Genomic DNA, 21,600 nt, shown 5'->3' on the forward strand with positions numbered 1-21,600 from the left:
CCTCAGATCCTGCAGGTATCTGCATATGAACTGTGAAACTCCTGAGGGTTATTATAAGACAGAAAGCTTCCAATTAGGAAGTTTTTAGGATGGAGATTGCAAAGTCTGCTGCGGTCTCTTCCTATTTTTATCTTATTGCATCAATAAAATCAAAGAACCAGGTTCGACCACAGAATCGAGCCAACAATGTCATCAGCAGGGGATGAGAACACACATGACACCAGCTGTAACACCTCTCCCTCTGAGGATCTGAGAAATCAGTGCTGGATCCCACTTCCCAGTGTGGGCAATCAGCTCTCCTGCAGCAGCAAAGGCATGGTTGTGTCCGTGCTACAGGAACAGCAGGATCACAGAGGGTAAGCCCACCAACAGGCTACTTTCTTCTCATGCTCTGGATACATGCAGGTCCCTTTTTTTGGGAGAGCAGACAGTACTGATCCATGTTAAGAGGATCCAGCTAAAGACAACTGAACACTTCACTGCATACAGTCTCATTGCCATTTTTATTAGGGCTGTATGTGAGCTCAGTTCTACTCTCCAGATATTTGCCTTTCTGGGGAGAGGAGCTGAGCTTTCTTCAGTGTGAATCAGAATGGAAAACATCACAAAATAATGATGCTAGCACGCTTGGCACTGTCTGTCAGAAGGTGAGGATGTCATTTGGGCTGCTTCTGTACAGCAGGCTGATATTGGCTGATACATGGCCAACGTAGACTGAATATGCTGGCCTCAAATCTCCAAAGACAGTCCCATCTCTGACAACAATGAACTGAAAAAGCTTCAGAGAACTCAAGAATAAAGAGAAAATTGTACACCAAATTATTTAGACAAGGGTTATGCAGAAATCTGACAAATGAACCATCAATAATACTCCACTGACTCTAATTTCCCAGGTAATTTTTCTCATCATTAGTGACTTAAAAGTTATGCACAGAGCAATATATTTTAAAAACTCCAATAGCACTCACTGAAATTGCAATGAATGAAGCAGTAACAACTCACGATCAATTTTGCAATGAAGTAATTTGCTGTATTCACATTGTAACACTTCAGTAAAGTGTCCAGGAATGCTACATTTTGTGAAAAAAAGAAAGCAAACCAAAATCACTTCTGTGCCTACTCTGTGGTTAACCCTTCTGGAAGACAGTAAAATCTCTCTTTTTAAACACTTTTGAAGAATATCAGAGTTACACAATTTCATGTTCAAAATCATAACTACATATTTCAACCTCATCTAGTTGCAGGTGTCTCTACCCATGGCAGGGGGGCTGGAAATAGATGATCTTTAAGGTCCCTTCCAGACTAAACCATTATATGATTCTATGGTATTTTAACTTATTTCAGGAGAAAATGAAAACAGCCAGTTCTTAACCTCAATGAATTCTTTCCAGCCTAACCTACCCACATACCAGGTATGCATTGAGCTGGAGGCTCAGAAACATTCCTTGTGCAAAAACATCAGGTTCCATCTCACTCTGGATGACTAAACCTCCCCAAAATCCTTTGCACAGTGAGCCTGGACCCAGAACTGATGGGCTGAGGGACACCCTAACTCTGAGACCAAACCCACTCTTTGCCCACCTAGCTTTGCAGCCATGCCAGTGCAGACTTGGCACCCCTTCATTTTCTTCCAACCTGGAATCCTCTCTGCAAGATGCTACCAGGCTGCTACAGCACTGACCTTGAGCAGGAGGAGCGTGGAAAGGGAAGGAGAAGCTTTACCTCCTCTCCATGCCCTTATCATTGCATATGCAGCAGACAAGGTGAACAGGCAACAAGCCCAGGCAGTTTGCAATCGCTGTTCTCCCCAGACAGGATACTCCCAATTAATGGAGTTGAGGCTCAGACTGCAAAGTTTTGGTGCCTCCTCATAAAATGACTGCCCCACAGTTGGCATCAGCTGGTCTCTGCTGCAGTCTTAGCAGAACAAGAAGTCAGAGATGAACAGCCTTGGAGAGTGCATCACACCCTCAGTCTGATGAGAGGGAACAGTGCCCTTCTTGCATAGGGAGGGCAGGTTATTTTTAATGCCACTGCCAAGGCAATCCAGGTAGAGATCAGGTTCCAGTCTTGAGGAGCTCCGGCCCAGTGCCTCTACGTATGAAAACAGCGTCCATACAAAGGCAAATTCCTCATCAGCACAAACAGGGATGGCAATCTGTTCAGTCCTGACAGCAAGTCCAGCTGGAGGGCATACATCACTTGTTTTCTTCCATGCCTCTCACAGCAAATGGGACCTTTGAGCCACTAACTCATGTTCTTCCACCACTGTGGCACCCTGCTCAGGAGCTAACTGCAGTCAAAATGGGCTGCTTAGCTGACACAGCCTGCCACTTTGCAGCCCCTGGGGGAAAGCCAGTAGCTTTCCAGTTCTGGTTCCAGTTGAGTGAGGAGAAAGGGCTGAGCTCTGCAAGCAGATCTACTCCACAAATCTCAACCCTGCTGTGAAGGGAGTCCAATCAATGCCCAACACAGTCCTTGTCCTCTAACAGAGCTGAGGCCCTGGTACCCAGCACTGGAGCAAGCAAGCTTCAGCAAGATTTTCTAATGCACCTGTTCCTCTGTCCTGTTCCTTCTTTCTCAGTCTGCATCCCAGTGCAGAAGGTCAGGGCTGCCTGGTGGACCTGCAGCATCCTCTTCACCTCCCCCAGTTGCTGGGCAGCTCTGTGTCTCAGCTCTTGGCCTTGTTGGAGGCTCCCAGCCAGCAGAGGAATCTCCCTCCTTAAAAAGCCAGACCCTGAAGAACTTCCTCCCTCAGTGCTTGCCAGAGATGCTGTTTGCCAAGCCTCAGTTGTGTTAAGATGTATTTATTTAACCAGCCCTTAGTCTCACAGGGTAAACCCTGCAAGCTCCCTCCACCACGTGCCCTGCCTTTGTTTTATCATCCCTTTCAGCAGTTGCACCACAGCACTCACACATATGGGCACTGTGCAGCTATGAAGAAATCAGAAAGCAGATCCCCATGATAAATGACTTGCTGCATTTGGAGTGTCAGTGACAAAGTAGAAATTAATCTCCATAGTTCCTAGTTCCCCGCCGTGTGCAGGCAGCTCTCAACATCACAATACCTGTTGGCACACAGCAGACCTCAGCAACGTGACCGCACAACTTCTTCATCTCAGTTAGTGTGGAAAGAGGCACAAACAAAATACAAAAATCCTGACCTGCCCTAAGATGGGTGTTCAAGGCCTTTACACTGGATGAGGCATCTGTTGCAGGGCTATTAGCACCCCAAAGCACTGCAAGGGACATTTGAGTCACTTTGGTTTGATATATGCTGTAGGTATTTTTTGGTTATGTGCAATTTGTTCTGTTACACTCAGAGTATTGGCTATTTTGTGGAGCAGCTGTGCTGACTAATGGATCACAGCACTTCTGTGCCATATAGTTATTGCACAGAAAAGCCTCTCTGTCTCTCTCATCCTTCAGGAGTCCAACAGTTGCTGTCCTTGGGACTGGAATAAGGAAGGCCAGTAGCATGCCTGGCAGCAACAAAAAACATTAATTCAAAAAGCTATGAAGAGAGTTTTGTTTTCCCTCTTCTCTGTACTGGTGTTAATAGTTTTGCAAAGCAGGCAAGATCACCCAATGACTTCTTGGCTACTTCCCCAGATGGTGTCTTCAAAGTTGGCTTGACAGCAGAAAAGACGCTTTTCAGAAAACTCACCAGATGCATTGTCAGAACACCCCAGAAAGTGCATTCACATGGAAGTCTCCTGGTCTACATACCCCACCAACACAGTGCTAGGAACAGAAAGTCTTTCTGGTTTCCTCCTCCCTCTCCTTCAGCTCACAAGAGCCCACTGCTTGCTTTGCTCTGCCTTGACACCTCCCCATTGCTCTGCATCACCCGAATACAAAGTTATTTACCAGCAGCACAACTAATCTCCAGCTGTTCTGAGACTCACCTGTTTGTTCATGCATTATAACATCGATTTCCTCCAGACAGTTGTTCTGATCATTGTTCTAACTTGCAGAGAGCTCCCGTCATTAGCCTTGCTTAACAGGAAATATTTTGCCACTGACTGAGCAGCTCTGCACTCAGCAGACTGCACAAAAAACCATCCTGGCCGGGGGGCTGCATCTCCCCGCTGAGCTGGAAACCCCAGACGTCGCAGTAGGGAACAGGCTCGGTGCTTTTGATTTTGGACATGTGCTAGAAAAGAGCGGGGCCAGGAGGAACAAACAAGGCTCTGCAAAGGGCTGCTGCTGCTGAAAGGATGACTGTTAATTAATCCACATACAAACCCAGGGCAGTTTTTGCTCAATCGATGTTAATTGCATTTAATCGCATTCTTGCCATTAAGAAAAGCCACCGGGCCAGGCTGATGTCGCTAGTGCCTGACACGTAGATTCCACCCACGTTTGGGAGGCAAGGCAGGAGGAGAAAAGTAATGGAAAGAAAGGAATAACTCTTCCTCAACCTCTTCTGCATCACTGCACAATTTCATCGGGACTGCTCCATTATTTAAACAATTTTTGTTTTCCAATAACATTACAGAGGAGCTCAAAGGATGAAAATCGGACACAGAGCATTTCACTACTAGTTATTCCTGCTCTCCCAGGTACCAGCTTAGAGCTTTGCTAACCTGCACAGCTCCGGCTATTGTACTTCTGTAAAGGACTGAGATTCAGAAAATTGCTTATGTGAAGTGGTGTTTGCTTTTTAGTCCTGGGCTGATCCCAACAGACCTGCCAGAGCGCCTCAATATGACCTACAACTGCTGACTGCCACCTTCCATCAGCTCTGCTGAAATCTTTCTCCTCACCTTGCTACTGAGCACAACCCCAGCACGCACCAAAGCACGCTGAAGCCTGTCTAACATAACACAAACTAGTATTTGCCATTAAACAACCTCTGACCAAATTTGCCTTGTAAGAGAGAACGTTTTTGAAGCCTGAACTTCCCAGGTAAACCAACAGTGCACCCACCAGTGATCTGGCTCTGATGTGGGGACTGTGTCTCTATCTCCCCAGCTACCTGCTTGGGAAATGGGAACAATCCTCTTGCCTCTGCAGGAATCAAGCCTGGGGACAGAGGAGCAGCTCTTGCAGCACAGGAAGCCCAAGGTGGCAGATTTCATGACTACTGGCTTATTGCTTCTGTGAGAGCCTTGCGTTTTTCCAAATCAGTATCAAGAACAATAATAATCAAACCCAGGCTCTGTCCGTGCCTTTCCCCCGTGGCAGCACACAATGCTTGCCCAAAGCCAATGCTGCAGTTTATCATGGATTTTCTTTATCCCTCAACAAGTGTTAATCCCAATGCCTCTCACTGCATGAAGTGGACATATCACAAGTGCCATGAAGGACTGGCTGAGTTTTAAGTGCTCTGAAATGGCTCCACTAGACTTGGTCAAGATTGCTTTAAAATCATTTCCCATTAGGACTGTGACCCTCTCTCTTTACAGGCAGTGTAATGACTGTGTCTCAGAGGAAGGTAATTACATCCCACTATCTGTACACATCAGAAACTGCACGCTCCAAACACTACTGTGCCTTTCTGGACTGAGTGGTAGAAGGCAGGCAATGCAGGAGGCAAAGGAGATAGCACTGGATGCCCCTCCACCCTGCAACCAGAGTCACCCCAAGTGTTTTGCAAGCTCATGGATTAGCCCCTGGGAGGGATAAAGGGATCCAGAAGGCACAGAGTGTTTCTAAAGCAGAACAATGACAACTTGTACAAATCCAGCTCTGGTTTTGTGAGGATTAAAATGAACTTCACCCAACTGTGAATATCCACTTCCAGAGCCAAAAGGAACGGAAAACCACTTACTGATGCAACAGTATTTCATTATTTCAAACCCTAAGCCCAACACTTCCAAAAATTAAGAAGAGGCAACAGTAACATTATTTGCTGGGGGACATTGGCTGCAGGGGCTTAACTGCTGAACTGCCAAGCCATGCTCTGGGCACAATGTAATGAAACAATAGACACAAATATTGGCAACTTCCCCATACTGTCTTTCCTGCTCCTGCTACCAGCCTCCAGAATAATCAGTGGGAAAATAAAAGGAAAAAATAACCCCAGAAGCCAAGAGACTTTGGATTAAGTTGTATAAATGACCTGTTACCTCCTTACATGAGGAAGAAAGAAATGCAATAAATACCTGCAAAACCATCTCAGTATCCTGGATTAAATGGATTACAGAAATGGAAAGTACATGATGCAAGATGTTATAAAACAAGATGCCAGGGAAGTGCAGGAATTTGAATCAGGCTGGCAAATGATCCCTGCAGACTATTGAGGAAAATTAATAGAGAGAAGGGGTAGAGAAAGGACATGGTAAGAAGACTGACTGATGAACACTGTTGTTAGGAAGTGTAAATTCAGGATGTCAGACTTCCTCTTAAATCTACTTCAGTCCTGGAACAAAAATAGCAAACCCTACAGTGCTAAAAAGCACTGGAAGTAGAAAAGTCAGATGTGGCAAGCCTCATTTCAGGATAGGTTTCCCCTGTGCATCCCTCAAGATTGAAGTTTGTGACTTTAATTATTCCTGGAACATTGTGTATATAGGGATTCAATGCAGGGATTACTAGCAGCATCCTTGTTATAAGTGCCACTTCTCAAACAAATTACACTTCACTGGATGTCAGTAACATACACAAGAAAACAAATTAGACAAAGGCAGCAGGACAGCGAGATACAGGTCTGGTACAAGGAAGTTTCACAAGGTCACCTAGAAAAATAAAGGTGCTTAGAATTTAAACTCCTAAACCATCTCTAACTCCCCAGTGTATTAAAGCTCCATGTGACCCAGACACAAAACCTTCAATACACCAGTGACTCCACACAACCTGAGACCAAGCCTAGCTGAGATGTGCTTTATTTGTGAAGAAATCCCATCAGGGAGCAGGTGGAGGAAGAGAGAGACAGGAGATAGAAGGAGCAGCCGCAGTTGTCCTCCCAAATCCTAGGGAACATCCCATCCCATTCACTGACTGTTCACAGCCCCACACAGACAGATGGGAGAAGCCAGGGAAAGAGGATGTAATTTTGTTTGGAGGCAAATATAGCAGCTCCTTGGCTGCAGGGCTTCTTCACAAGCTGATTCCAGATTTACATACTGCATTTTGTCTTTCCAGAACTCATCCCAGGATGCACTACTAACCTGCACTAGTTCTAATGAGCATGCCTTAAACTCCTGAAATTTTCATGAAGATGGAAGCACAGGTAAGTCCAGTCCTTGGGTAGAGTGCAAAGAGCAGCTGAGAACACTTCACCTCAGGCATGGCACTGTCTGTACCTCTGAGATGGGACCTCAGCAGTGGTTGCTAAATTCTCAAACTGCAGATTTCACCAGGTGCTTGCCAGTGTTACTGAACCCTGAAGTTTTTCTGTGCACTCCAGGAGGGTGAGCACTGCCTAGAGTGCATAAGCCAGTCCTAGGCTCTACTGTCAGTCACCTCCCAACTTCTTCCAGCAGCTGAAATAAATCCCCATCTCAGTTTCCCCTTCTGTATCTAAGAGTAATGCCACGTACCAACCACACAGAGGTATGATAATTATTCACCCAGAAAAGATGCTAAAGAAATGCAAAAATTCAGTTCTCAAGGGATCCATTCCTCTGTACAATTTGCATTTAGGCTTCAGAGGAAATCTGGTGCTTTATCTTGTTCCTTTCTGTCTTGCTTTAGCAGAATCCTGCTCTGGATAAAGAGAATTCATCTTTGGGTCAGGGTATTATGTCCCCATTTAAAGTATGGCTCAATCCTGTCTAGTCTGGCCTCATACACTAAGAACAGAGGCAGGCAGAGACTTCTCCAGATATCCTTTTTCTATGACTAATTCTATTTTTGTTCAGTGATACAGTGAAATTCCACACAGAAGTATTATGAGCTTGACTGGCTTTATTTGTTTAACACTTCACATTTTCATTAAGCTGTTGCTACTCGGCAGCCAGTAATTTTATTTGTGTGATAGCTGTATTCATCTCACCCACATGGGTGTAGATGTCGCTCTCCTTTTCTTCTGGCTGAAGAGGCAAAAATCAGCAATGATAGAGTCAAGAGAAAACTGGGAATTCTCAGGTCTATTTGCAGATAGATGGGAGATTTGATTCCTACCTGTTTTTGTGAAACACCTCCCAGTAACTAGGGGCACCTACAGGTAAAATTAAAAACAGGAAAAAAAATTATTTTGGAAGACTATCCTCCCCTACCCAGGTACAAACCAGAAACTGAAATTATTTCAGCAGAATCAGCCCGTTTGACTCAGCACTGAACTCTCCTGCACCAGAAGCTTATTGCTGACTGAGCATTTACACTATTTGAGTATCAGATTGTAAAGAATTAATTATATGTCTAACTCATGCCAATTTTCAAGTATCTTGAAATATCTGGTCCCAGGAGCTGCAAGATCTGATTAGATCTCAAGGAAGAAAAGTCTGGTTGGCTGGCCCTCACCATGCCCCAATTAGACAATCCTCTACCAAGTTCAGGCAACCAGACAGCATTTACAGCCCTTTTGAAATGTTAATGGCTTGAACCGAGACAGTCAAATGACTGAGCCACACCTCTTGGACAGAGGTTTCAGAAGTCAAGAAACACTAAACATTTCACCGTGCCACTCCCCTTCCACAAGATCAAGGAGTGGGAAGGCTGGGTAGGGAATGTGCAGCCCGGGTTGGAGGGCACTGGGTGTTCCAGCAGGGCATGACCCTGGACCAGGATGGAGGGGCTGTGACACATCGGGAAGCCACGGAGACGTTCGGTTGTGAGATTAGATGGAGATGCCCAACCACGGGCACACCCAGGCAGCACCTGTGGGAAGCTGCAAGCTCAGCTGCCCTGAGCATGGCACTGTCACAGTCAGTCCCTGGGCAGCAGGGATCTGCTCTGAGTAGCTGCCCGCTGGCACCCAGCTCAATCTGTGCAATGAAGAGACCAGGAGATAAAATACCCTAAAACCTGAACCATGGGTCTGAGCAAATGAAGGGAACATGGTGAACTCCGGGAGACGCATCTTGATTTCTCAGTGTCTCCTCCTGAAATTCCGGAATCCAAATTCCAAAAATCTTTCTTTCAAGATTAAAAACCTTTACCAAGTGAAAAACAAGCTCAGCATTTCTCTAGTTCCATCATGTCCCTATCCCTCTTTGGAGGACACCCCGGTAGAATACCAGATGCTGGAATAAGCCACAAAAGCCTTCTAAATAATTATCTCCTATCACCTCCTCTGCAAATTTATAGTCCTGCATCAGTGTCAAGACAGAGACCTGCTTCCATCTGTCTAAAACACATTCTTTACAGAGGACCTGAAGGTGGAACGTTTAACGTTAGCATTTGAAAATGTATTCAGAGACTGGAAAAGAAAGTGACAGTTTTTAAGCGTGGTGTTCAATTGTCTTGTGGATGCTGCTCAAGTGGAGGGGGAGCTTTGCATTTTTTTATAATATGACAAATGATGCCAGTCCCATCTTGTAATTTTACTCACTGTACAGCATGTCTGTTCATGACAGATACCAGTGCAGCTGCTTAGGTGTCCGTTTATCTGCTTGGAAAGTACTGTCTGCTTGGAACCAACTCATCCTAAAACAGCAGCCCCAGAGGGTGAGAGAGAAAAAAAGGGAGGGGGGTGGGGGAGGAAGAGACAAGGGAGTTGTGGACTGGGAACACATTCATGCTTCTCCTGTAAAGGTTCTGGAAAAAAGCAAGCATCATATTTAGTTTAAGCTACATCCTCTCTGCCCCCCTCCTAGACCATTCTTTGCTACTGTCACTCAACACCTCTTTACACTCTGCCCACAAAGACCTTACCACTAACATACATTTAATTTCACACTTGCAACCTGTGGAAACAAAGCAAGCCCTCAGCTGCCTTCTGCAAATCTGTGCCAGCACAGAGGAGCCTTCAGGTCACAACTTGAACAGTTTGCAGTTTAAGGGAACATTTTAAATAAAAACAAAATGTAAAGGAAGGAGAGAGAGAGAAACAAAAAAAAACAGGAAGAAAGAGAGAGGATAAAAAACCAAAGAGTAATTATACTTTGTGTTTAAAGAGACTTTAAACAGAAACTTCTCAATTTTTTGTAACAGGGATTATAAGAGAATAAACTCAAATACTTTGTCCTTCTGCAGAGCCCTCTGAGCTGAATTTCACTCTCTGCAAAATGGCCAATATAGAAAAAAGCTCATAAATCCCTCTGACGTAAGTAACTTCACATTACTCTTGGGGAAACAGAGGCAGAGACAGATTCATTAATCCAAGTAAATGAATCCATGAGCAGTCTGAATTTCTGATTCCCCATAATAGCCCACACTAGAAACAGCACCCAAGGCCCAGCAATTTCCATGCCATGTTGCCTGGCACGAGCAAAACAAGAGATTTGAACAGATGAGGATGTTTTTAGAAAGGACAAGTACAGCTATTAAACCACACCTGGCCTAGCCATGTAGCAAAACCTATGTTTTGTTACTTTAAATTACCTCTCATCATTTCACTCACTGCATCATTAATGCCAAAGACCAAGGTCACATATGTAAGATGCTGCCTCAGAAACCTGCTGAGTAGCAGAGAGCAGCACAACCTGTCTGAACAGGTGGGTACAAATTCCTGTGGCTCAGCACTGTCAGGGTTAGCCCGCTGGTAATACTCAAGGCTAGCAAGGTTAGGGCTGGCTTAATCTGCCATCATTATTCTGCAGCCTGGGCATATCCTGAGAGGATCTTGCTACAGGCTGATACTCTGTCTCTGACTTACCAAGAACAGTTTCCAGGTGTGCATGGGGAAAGTGGGTCTTACAAAGCTGTTTACAAAGAACTTTATAAGACATTTGTGTTAAAGAATTGTTTAAACCAGCACTGAATTAAAGACTTGGTTTTTAACACAAGGAGCTGTTCCTTAAATTTTTTAAATTTTTTTTCCCCCCTGTGGAGTAGGGTTTCTTTGTTTTAAAAATAATAAAACTCCACATGTAAGAAGGTGCCAGATGAACTCAAATTGTGTCAGGTAGTTGTCATTACTGTGACTTAGAACTGGAACTTGCATTCAGGATGCTCAATATTTATTGTCTCCCTAAATTTAAGTTGACAGAAAGAGTGGCCGCTCCTGCAGGCAGAAAGCTAATTCCACCATCTCTTTTCCACAGCCAGTCTCATTCTCACAAGTAAATTCTCCTGAGTGGACCTGCTAACAGCTACCAATGCACCAGCCTGGATGATGCTGACCAAAGACTTCCAAGCACAAGGCTCTGAACTGTGCAAACCAATCCTGGTGCCACTGATGCCTGCCTGGGAAGGAAACAGTGTGCCTGCACACACACCCCCCAGCTCAGCCAGCACGGGGAAGGACAGGTCACTTGATCTGCAGACAGCTTTTCCATTACTTACTGCAGCATTTGAACAGCCAGCCTGTTCCCCCTTTGTCTGCTCTGTGGTGGCCATTTCTCCAGAGCTGCCCATCATTTCCTTATCAAGCAGTAAAAACGTAGGATCGCTAGAGACACAGCTCAGCCTTGCTGAGATTTCATTCTCTCAGCAGGTTGTAAATGCCCCTATAATGTTGGCTTTTTTAATCTTGTGTTATTATTACCCGCGGCTGCCATTCAGTCTGCAGAGAATAAAGCGCCCAGGCTTTCAGGACCCACACAATGGCTCTGTGCATTCGCCAGCGGTTGGACAAACAATAACTCTGTGTTTCAGCTTTATTGGAAACCCTTCTGTTGTGGGAGCCTGGCTGCATGTGTCCCTCGGCTCAGGCCACGCAGAGGTGCGAGTGGGAGCCTCTGAATTCGCTGGTGATTTCAGGAGCACGTGCCTTGGCACCGGCCTACGGAGCCAACGTGAAGTGCACAGGCAGCTGCATGTTGCTGCGAGCCCATGAAAGACAGACACAGACCTGCAGAGCCAGTCGCTCTCCTCTAGATCAGCCGGGGAGTCCGAAGCTCTAACAGGGCCCCTCTGTGAATAATTATGTTCATCTCTGTGTAAACGGTGTTGCCAGCTCATAGGAAGGTGTGATGATATATGACATAACTGTGAAAATGTCAAAACACCACTACCCCGAACCACGTTCTTACAAGAAATCTTGGCTTCCACTTGAAATTTAAGATCCTGTTGCTTGCAAGAAAGGCTTGAAAGCCAGAACAACTGAAAAACCACACATTAGAATGCAAAGAAAATTTTAAAAATGCAGAGCTCTTCTAATTCAGGGAGACTGATTGTTTTGGTCAGCTCATTATTGCTTGCAGGGGACACTGCAGATGCGTGAACTCTTAGAGTGCTGCAAATATCCCTTCACTCAAGAAAACAAGCCCTGCTGCAGACTCCTCACACATTGAAAACCTAAGAGGAAAGTCAGAACTCCCACAAAACCACAAGGTTTACTTGTAAAACTGTTTAGAAATACACTAGGGTTATTTCATTTGTCTTCTGGTTTTAAGCAATTGAGTCACATTCTCACACCACTTCTGTCTAGGCAGGAGGTTAGTTTATTGTATTTTATTCATTCCTTCCTTTTTCATTTTTTTTCCAGTAAAAACACAGAACTAAAATTCTCATGTACTTATAAAACTTCAGGTACAACTCCACAAAACTAGGGCAATAGAAAACATGCCAAATATTTCAAGGCTTGGCAACAGTGAGCCTGCCTGTCTCTCTGTGGCAGGAGGAATGTCTGTCTGTCTCAGCCAATGTTTCTGAGTAGGAATGTCTCATCCTGATAGCCCATGTACATATAAAACACCTTTGCTGTCAGCTCTCCAGGAAGAGACCTTGACATTTTGCAGAATACCACATCCCAACCCCCATCTCCCCTGAATAGTAGCAGAAGGCAGAAAAAAACTGGTAGATCTGAAAATTCTACCAGTAAGAATCAGGTGCTGCCTTCAGCAAGGATTAAAGTTAAAATGGAAGAGGTAATGGTGAAATAAACACAGCCAAGTCACTGGAATTGATGCACCAAGGAACCAGCTTCTAGGTTTCCCAAAGCCATGGCCTGTCCCACTCCCTCTCCTGTGAGCCAAGAGAAGAATTTGAAGGGGAGGAAACCAAGGCTTTGCTGTCTTAAACGAACAAATAAAAGGTGAACAGTTTCAGGAAATATTGTATTATTGTTGTGGTATTATGTGCTTTATGTATCTGGTGAGACAAACTGCAGCCCTCATTCTGAGCTCTCACCTCACAGTAACTGGGCTGGCACAGGCAGGTGAGCTCTGCTCTCTGTGGATGCAGGAGCAGAATTGCAATGCTCTCTTCCCGAAAAGAGTAATGAGGTGCCCAGAGAGCCTGCCGAGGTGTCAGAGAAACTGATGCTGATGGACCCTTTGCAGGCCAAAGACAGATTAAGAATAACACAATACCAGCATAACAGCACCTTATCAACAGCCCTGCGAGTGCTAAGAAGTGAATCTGAGCGAAGGCTGTGACACCTGTCTGCATCAGAGCCCTGCTATTACACTGCCTTCCGACTTCCCGCACAATCCAAGTGTCCAAATGGCTTTGAAGCAAGAAGCAGCAAGACAGGAAGGTGAATCTGAACTCTGATCAGCTGTCTGAAGAGACAGTATGAATACCTTACATTTCAGTAACACTTTTCATCCATAACGAAGCCGAGACATCCATTCAACCTCCACACTCCAAACCACAGAAGTAATATCTGCCCAGGTAGAGATGGGCAAATAAACACAAGTTAAACGACTGTTCAAGGTCGTCCAAGGACTGCGAGAGACACACGTCTAGCAAGTAGATTACTCTTCCCTTTTGAGAGGCACACAGACACACGCAGGGGATTGAAACTGCTTAGCCAGGTGTGGAGCCTGCTGTGATCAACACAGCTTCACTGAGCAGCAACTCCTCCTGATGCTGTTCCACCGGTGCTAAAATGTAAAAAAGCAAAACCTTCATAACAGAATTCTTTCAAACAGATGCAAATAGGTGTGGGGATTTTGCATCAGGGCTAAGTTGCTACAATCTACACATCTTATTTGTTTGCTAGTTATTAAATTACCCACAAGCCATCAACAATTCAAGTCTCTCTCTGAGAGGCAGAGATTAACTAGGAATTGCTATGCAGAAATGCTGCTCATCTCTCTCTCTCTCTAGCGAGATCAGCCTCATGATGAGCTGCGGACATTTGGGAACAAAGGTGAGCTTTTCTGCAAGAAATGAGAGGCACAGAAAGATGGGAAAATGATGCTACAGGGAGAAGAGGATTTATTTGCAAGGCTAGAATCTATCAGGAATGGTTTCACACACACACTGCAAGCCACTGAATGTGACCAAACACACTCGTGTGTCTGGAGCACAGGAAGCTGCACTTATGTCCAAGCACTAATGCAAATGACATTTTCTGTGAAAGTCCATGAGGCCAGTATGTAAATACTAATTTAACAATCTAGTTGACAAAGCCTCAGCTGATCTATAAATAGCTGGTTTATTAGCAGGTGATGCTGAAGGCAGCTATCCTGGCTCCATTTCCCACAATTCCCTGTGCCATCTTGTTTTTATTGACCCCAGAGACACAAGGACTCTTAACTGTATGCAGCTCACTCCTCCACCACTACCTGCAGAGTAGCTACAACCACTTGGCAACACAATACATATTTATCAATGCCCTTACACAACAAGGATCCTGCAGCACCACACACACAATGGCTCCCAGTGCTCAATTAAAGACAGCAAAGGGTTTAGAAAAATAGAAGAATCATGCAGGCTTGCTTTTAAGCAGGAGGAGCTGGTCACTCAGGTGCCAACAGGCATCTAGGGAATGATTGACACAGAGCCAGAGCCAGGCACTGTCCATCCACATTTACACTGTGCATTGGCAAACTGAGAATCTAGGATAGCAATGCCTTTAGTATCTGTAGGCCACCAAAGAAGCATTTTACCATCTCTGTTTACCAACTTGAAAACAAGATGTCAAAATCCTGATATTTTTATGCAGTTTCATTTAATCGGGAATTACTATTTTATAGTACACAATAAAACTTAAAACTCTTCACCAGTTCCTCAAGCTGCACATGCAGGAATCCCTTCTTTCACAGAGGCACAAGACAGATATTTAACAGCAGACAGCAACACCACCAGACTCTAGGGCCAGCAGGCAAGAATACTGCATCCTGGTAAAATTGCTGTGGCATTTGGAACAACACACCAGAACTGCCCTAACTGCAGCATGGTTGGCATCCATGGAAACTACACGAATTATGATGTTTTAGGCTATTCACATGGATTTGTAGATATTCTCCAGAAGTGTTCTAAGGCTTCAGTCTTTCTCTTGCTGCAAAGAACAGTGACAACATATTGACGAGTTGGGCTCGTAAATAGGGATATTGAATTAGAGGAACAGAATAGACTTTGTTACCCCTTCCTCCCACTTGCTTCGAATTTCTAAAGAAACCTTCCAAGCACAAGAAGTTGCTGTGTCTCTCACGGCCATATGATAAGCAGAAATAAAAAAATTAAAAACCACAACACAATCAACACTTATTTTTCCATAAGGTCCATCATATTCTTACAGCTTGTACAGTGCAGGCTCCAGAGTTTATCCTGACAGGGAACTGACTGTGCCAGGCCCTGCACCAGCCCTGGCAAGGGCAGAGGCTGCTCGTGACCAGGAGGCTCACGCTGCAGGCAGAGCAAAGAGCCCTGGAACGTTTCCTGCCCCGCTGCTGCACCCTCTCTTCTCCACACTGCCCACTCAGTGACGTGACAAGAGTTCCCACAACACCCATTTGCTCTGCCACAGCTCAGGAGACCCCTTCCAAACCATCACAGTGATCTGTGCCAACAGCAGGACAGGTCCTACAGAGTGGGCTTTGGATAAAGGATTGCTCCCTCATTTGTCGTAACAACAAACATTTACAATTTGTCTTTTTAAAAGTTTTATTATGCACAAGGGTTAAACTGACTTCATATGACTGCAAACCTGTGATGGTATTACAGTTTGTTTTTAAGACCACCAAGGACTCTGAAAAATAAACTTTTCTAATGAAGTTCACGTACTAAATTGCCTTTTGTGAGTGAACATACTTCTCTTTTCTAGTATTTACAGAAATGAGATAGAGGAGCTTTACTTAGCTGAAGAGAAATTTAAAATAAAGATGCTCTCAGAAATTCTGCGGAATTTAGCAAGAGAAGTGACACATCACAAATAAAGAAATCAGTAGTTTTCATTAATCAATTAGGGAAAAAAACAGTATAATAATAGATCTGCAATGATCTTGAATAGATTATTTAATAAAACTGTCATAAATCTAATGGCAACAGACACAAGCACCGAAGAAGAACTGAAACATTTTACATAGTTCAGTAAATGTAAGATGCTGCAACAAGGTGTCAAAACAGCCTTCCCAGGAGAAATCCACACAGTTGTTGTTTTCTTTGCCTTTGATGAAAACCTGCAGTGCCAAACAACTCAAAAGAAGCTTGTTCTGCCCCCCAGATCTCTGCATTTCCTGGAGCCTTGGCAAAGTTCCTGCTTCCTTTGGCTGTTGCCTCCTTTCTGATCAGCATATCCATTGCCCGGATCCTTGATTCCACACCCCAGCCAGTTGTATTCCAGGAGCAGTTAGCAGCCAGCACCCAAAGAAAAACTTTAACTAAGTTTGGCTCTGTCTGAAGCAGATTTTGAGCAACGGGAGCACAGATGAAATCCAGCTCATCCAGAGTAATTCATTCTTCACACTTGTTTAAGCACGGTCACTCACCGAGGACAGCCTGGCAGCCTCCTCTGTGGGCTGTGGATTCCACTGCACTGCCAGGAGCTGTGCTGAGACAAGTCCACATCACACGTCAGTGAAGATGGACTGCACCCTTCAGCTCTGGGATGGAAAAATCAAACTGCTAGATAGGTTCTCTCCCCTGCCGGATACACTGATTTTTAGCAACGGGAAAAGCCAATTAAACTTTATAAAGACACATTCTCTGCTGATTTTTCCTTACTGCCCACTGCTCAGTGCTGGTATAATGGATAATGTTCTGCCTGTGGGTGTATTTTCTAAGATCTGTCAGTTCTGACAGCATTTTGGCACCTGGATAACTCAAGATCTATACTGAGGGTCCAGGAATGCACTATTTCTCAGTAGCTGATGGGTACATTTTTCAGCAAGGCTTCCCTAATTAAAGGGCTGGAAAGAGATGGGATCAGATTGATAGGCTTTGCAGTCAGATGTTTTATGCTTAGTTTGATGAATTATAAATCACCTTTTGCAACTTTCAGAACATGTGAGAAGAACACATAAGAGACTACAACAATATGTCCAGAATATCACAGTGTAATTACTATTTTCAAATTTTACCTCTGTCCCTATGGCACGGCCATTAAAGACATACTCAAGAAAAGCAATGCTCAGTGAAAATAAGTATAAATATAAATATCAAAAAGAAAAGTGAAGCTATGAAATGAGACACTGCTGGTCTGGAGGTACTCCCACATGGAAGTGTTTTGCCCCAGGTGGGACAGAAGATGTATCCCTCCCCCTCTGAGCATCACCCTGGGCTGGGAACACAGCCCTGGAACTGAGTGCTCAGCTCAATCAGCCATGTCCTCTGCCAGACCAGCAGGAAGCTTTCCCTCATCCTCAGCCATCACAGCCTTGTGTCAGGGCTACAGAAACCACTGTCAAATTAAATGCTTTGACTTTACTCCCTGTAAAACTGCATGAAGACAATGTATTCTGTGCTGGCTTCGCTGTCTCTGTCAGAGCCCCTTCCCTACATACGGTGAAATGCAGCTCCAGAGAGGCCACTGGCAAGACCTTTCAGAGTAACCAGTTTGTTCTGGATCTTTAAATATTGAAGTTCTCTTTTTTGCAGGGTGTGTGTGTGGAGAACAACAACAAAAAAGCCCAAACCCCAAAATGGGATGTGAGAGCTCGGTATCCCAGCGAGGAAGTTCAAAAGTGCCTTGCTGTCTGTGGTGTTCAGAACAGTGCAGACTTTAAAGCTATGGAGAAGAAAGCCACAGAGTAACCATTTGGAATAGGGAGAAAACTGTTGGTAATTTAAACCATGAAACCAAAGAAATACAATGCAAAGCCATCAGGATGTGAAAAGCACTTCCAGGCACTGAGAGGTTAAAACAATTATTTGAACAGCTGGGAAAATTAAAATGGTAAAATAATAGCTACCCTTCAAAATTCTACAGATGCAAAGAGACTCTTCAATGAATAACTGATAAAGGGGAAAACACATTTTAAAAGAGAAACTGTTTCACGCATGAAGGTCACACAAGTAACAGCTCCTCTTAAGAACCCGGATTTCCAGACTTGGCAAGAGATAAAGAGCTGGGGTTAACACAGCAGCCTTTTACCTTGTGGGACCTAGGGTAAAATCCTGAATACTTTAAGTTACACATGAAAGTGACTTTGGGCATATTCTTTCTACTGTTTTCTTGGAAACTGTTTCCCACTGTGGCAAAAGCAAGGTCACAGGAGCATGCTGAAATTATTGTAGCAGTTTGTTTCTTTTCCCAAGGAATTCTTCCAGCCCCAGTGACACCAGAAAATGGTGCAATCAGAGCAGCCAGTTCAGGTTGTTTGACTGCTGCTATCTGGGGCTCCCCCATATACAGAACCTTGCTCTGGCAAGAATGCAGTGATCTGTGATTTTTCAGGAAAAAAGGCAGTCTGCAATAAGTAGCTTTGCTATTCAAGAAAGGTCTAACTGGAAGAATAATGCCAGTCAGGACTGCAGTGTGTAAGCCATGGCGTACACAATGCTGCTCATCAGGACTGGGTACACAGAGACACATCCAGGGGACCCACAACTGCAGCAGAGCCATCCCCAGGGCAGGGAGGAGCTGAACAAATACAGCCAGGGAAGGGTTATCTGCCACTTGGCTCCAGCTATCCCTGTAGGCAATTGATCCTCTCTCTCTAGTAGCTATTTTAAAACAAGAAACCAAAAATCCTCAGCAAGTAGAGAAAAACTGACAACTGAACATGCAGCACTGTAGAGAAGGAATCAGCTGTGCAGTGCCAGCTCCTGTTTCCATTCCTCACCCACTGCAAATGCACAACCCCTTCCACATAAACACTGTCCAAACTGTTAAAAGGACAACAACTGAACACATCTCATCAGAGTCCAAAAACATGGATTCTCTGGCAAAAAAAGGCAGAATCAGAATTGAAGGCCAAATCCATCCACCCCAGCAGTCAACTCTTCTATCGTTCATACATATCATTTCACCAGTCTTCAACTGGAAAGTCTTAACTCTTACTTTTTTTTCTTTCTATATATTCTTTCTAAAGAAAAAAAAAATTAGACAACATAAACACTGAGATCCTCCTGCAAGAAGACTTTTTCTCCAATCAAAATCATTTGTTTTTTCCAGGACGATTTTGGCATTTCTGAAGGACTAAGATAAAGCCTTCTCAGCCTTCTCTCTTCAGAGTAGAGCCTACTTCACTCTACCCTCAGCACTGTCAACATACTTCAGTTGACAATCATCTGGTATTGAGTCCTGATGCTCTCAGGTATCTCCCCTGATGGGTTAGGCTGCTCGCTAGGCAAGGATACTAAATGAAAACATGAAGAGGATGAGCCTGCAGCCTCCCCCATACAACCTGCTGCAGTCACCTTGGAACCCTTAGCTACCTACACCAGGTTTGACCACTTTCAGGATCAGAAGTGTCCAACATGTTGCAGAAGGGAGTAGCTGTGCCTATGCCAAACCAAGGTAGCCTGTGCCATGGAAAGTAACACAGCTGACAGAAGGTTTTCAATAAAGGTCTTGATCTTCCTAAGGTCCTGAAGGACCCTGTGACACATTTTTACAAGAGTCAGGGCCCTGGTATTCTGCCAAGCGACATACATTTTGTCTAAAGTGAAATTATGATTACAGCTTTAATTCAATATGTTCTCCTTCACTTCTGATCCTAATCTGCTGGCAGGAGCTGTTGGACCAGTAAGCACCTGCCTTTTTTTTGCCCTTTAGGTGACTTCGTCACTGTGCTGCCTGAACAGATGCCAGCAGCTAGAGCTGCACAGCAAAGCCATTTAGGAAATTCACCAGCTGGGTACAAAATCTGCCTTAGCAGAGCTCCTACTCCTACTGGGAAATCTGCAGATCCATCTCTGGTACCTTGTCATGGCAGTGGCTGTGGTAAGAACATAGAACTGGAACATCTCAGCTTGTTCCCTCACTGTACCAGCATGACGAGCAGCCATCAGTCTTTTCTTGCCCAAGGTCAAACAGCACCCTGCAAAGCTGGTCTATAGCTGGGTAAGGTACTCTGGGGTCCTTCAGGGTTCAAGAGAGGGCATAAACCTGACAGAATGAAAAGAACTTGAAGCAGAAAAAGAAGGTGTGAGGCTTGCAAAGCACCCACCCCTTTCTACCCTCCTTCCATGGGGTCTCTGATTCTTACCCATCTTTGCTGCAGCCAAAGTCCCCTGTGCCAAGCAGCTTTCATGTTCAGTGAGGAGTGCAGGAGGTGCAGGGAGATGCAGAGGATTACACTATGTCCTTATGAGCTTCCAGCACTCAGAACCCGAAGATTTCTTTTGCTCCTCTGATCAGCCATGTTCAGATGCATATTTAAAAATAAGACAGACACTGAACTCTGTCTTGCCCCTTGAGGGAATTGCAGCCTCCTCCTTCCAAACCGCCAGTTCAGTGCTGCAGGGAATAGGCAGCCTGGTGTCAGCTCCAATCTAGGTTTTCAAATGAAAGGAATGCAAACGAAGGGGACAGAAGAGAGGAGAGGAGGGAGGGAGAAGGTGCAGACACTGGAAGGAAGCAGGTGAAAAAATGAATACAGAGGGGAAAGGAAAAATCTCAGCCCAGACTAGAAATGAGTGAGTAAAAGTGATGGAAAGAGGAGGAGGAGGAGGAAGAAGAGGAGGGAGCAAACCCAGGCAATAGCACATCTCCAGCTCACTTGTTCAGACTACAAGAAAAAACCTACACAGGGCCAAGAATTGTTTGTGCTAAGTGGTGAGGGGGAGATCAGTGAGCCACACGTAAAATATATGTAAAATACCCACAGTCTGAGTTTTAATCACAGAACCTCACAGAAGAGTTTTAGAACAATTTAGCTTGCTCTAGCTCAGAGATTTGCTATAAACTCTCCTGACCTCATGGGGACCAACTCCAGTGCTAGTGTGGCACTGCAACCCTCTGGAATTCAGCACACCACAAAAACAAATCAACCAAACCAAAAATACAACGGACAAAATAACTTGGCAGTGCTATACAGCACTTGATTCTGGTGCCAGTGAGACAAAATGGGGATTCCTAAACCTTCCACATCCTGCCCAGGAGGGCTGGCAATTACTGGTATTTTTAAGCTGAAAAGAAGGATTTCAAGCAGCAACCTCAGGGAAACAGGTTTAAAAACCATAAAAAGATATAGTTGGTCTATTGAAAAAAACAAAACAAAACAAAACAAAACCCCCAAACAGATAATCAAGTGCACACCTAGATGTAAACTTGTAAATAAGAAACGAAAAGTTGGGAATCAGGAGGGCAAGTTCCTACAGCTCTACAACACGCACTTGCAGAAACTCATTGGAATTTCAGTGGTACTTGAGAAATTCTTGCCAAGATCAAGAAACACTTCCAACTGTTGATTCTGAAGCAATTATCTGGAAGAACACAAGCTTGCCTGAGGTAAAACACACAGTATGGTGTGAACTTACCATCCTGCTGTC

At 44.6% G+C, this 21,600-nt stretch overlaps 1 protein-coding gene across 7 annotated transcripts in view; it reads right to left on the bottom strand.

The window, feature by feature from the left end:
• Positions 1–21,600, bottom strand: part of CHCHD6 (coiled-coil-helix-coiled-coil-helix domain containing 6) — a 109,899-nt gene that overhangs the window by 1,189 nt on the left and 87,110 nt on the right. For 2 of the 7 annotated variants that reach the window (XM_038148779.1, XM_038148780.1), the window contains exon 10: positions 9,948–20,566. The exons of the other annotated variants lie outside the window; for them this stretch is intronic. In XM_038148779.1, coding sequence (XP_038004707.1) covers positions 20,561–20,566 — 6 coding nt within the window. In that variant the 3' untranslated portion in view covers positions 9,948–20,560. Of the gene's footprint in view, positions 1–9,947; positions 20,567–21,600 lie in introns of those variants that run through there. 7 annotated transcript variants of the gene reach the window in all.

The sequence above is a fragment of the Motacilla alba genome, chromosome 12 (genome assembly GCF_015832195.1).
Source record: "Motacilla alba alba isolate MOTALB_02 chromosome 12, Motacilla_alba_V1.0_pri, whole genome shotgun sequence".
Taxonomy (NCBI): Eukaryota; Metazoa; Chordata; class Aves; order Passeriformes; family Motacillidae; genus Motacilla; species Motacilla alba.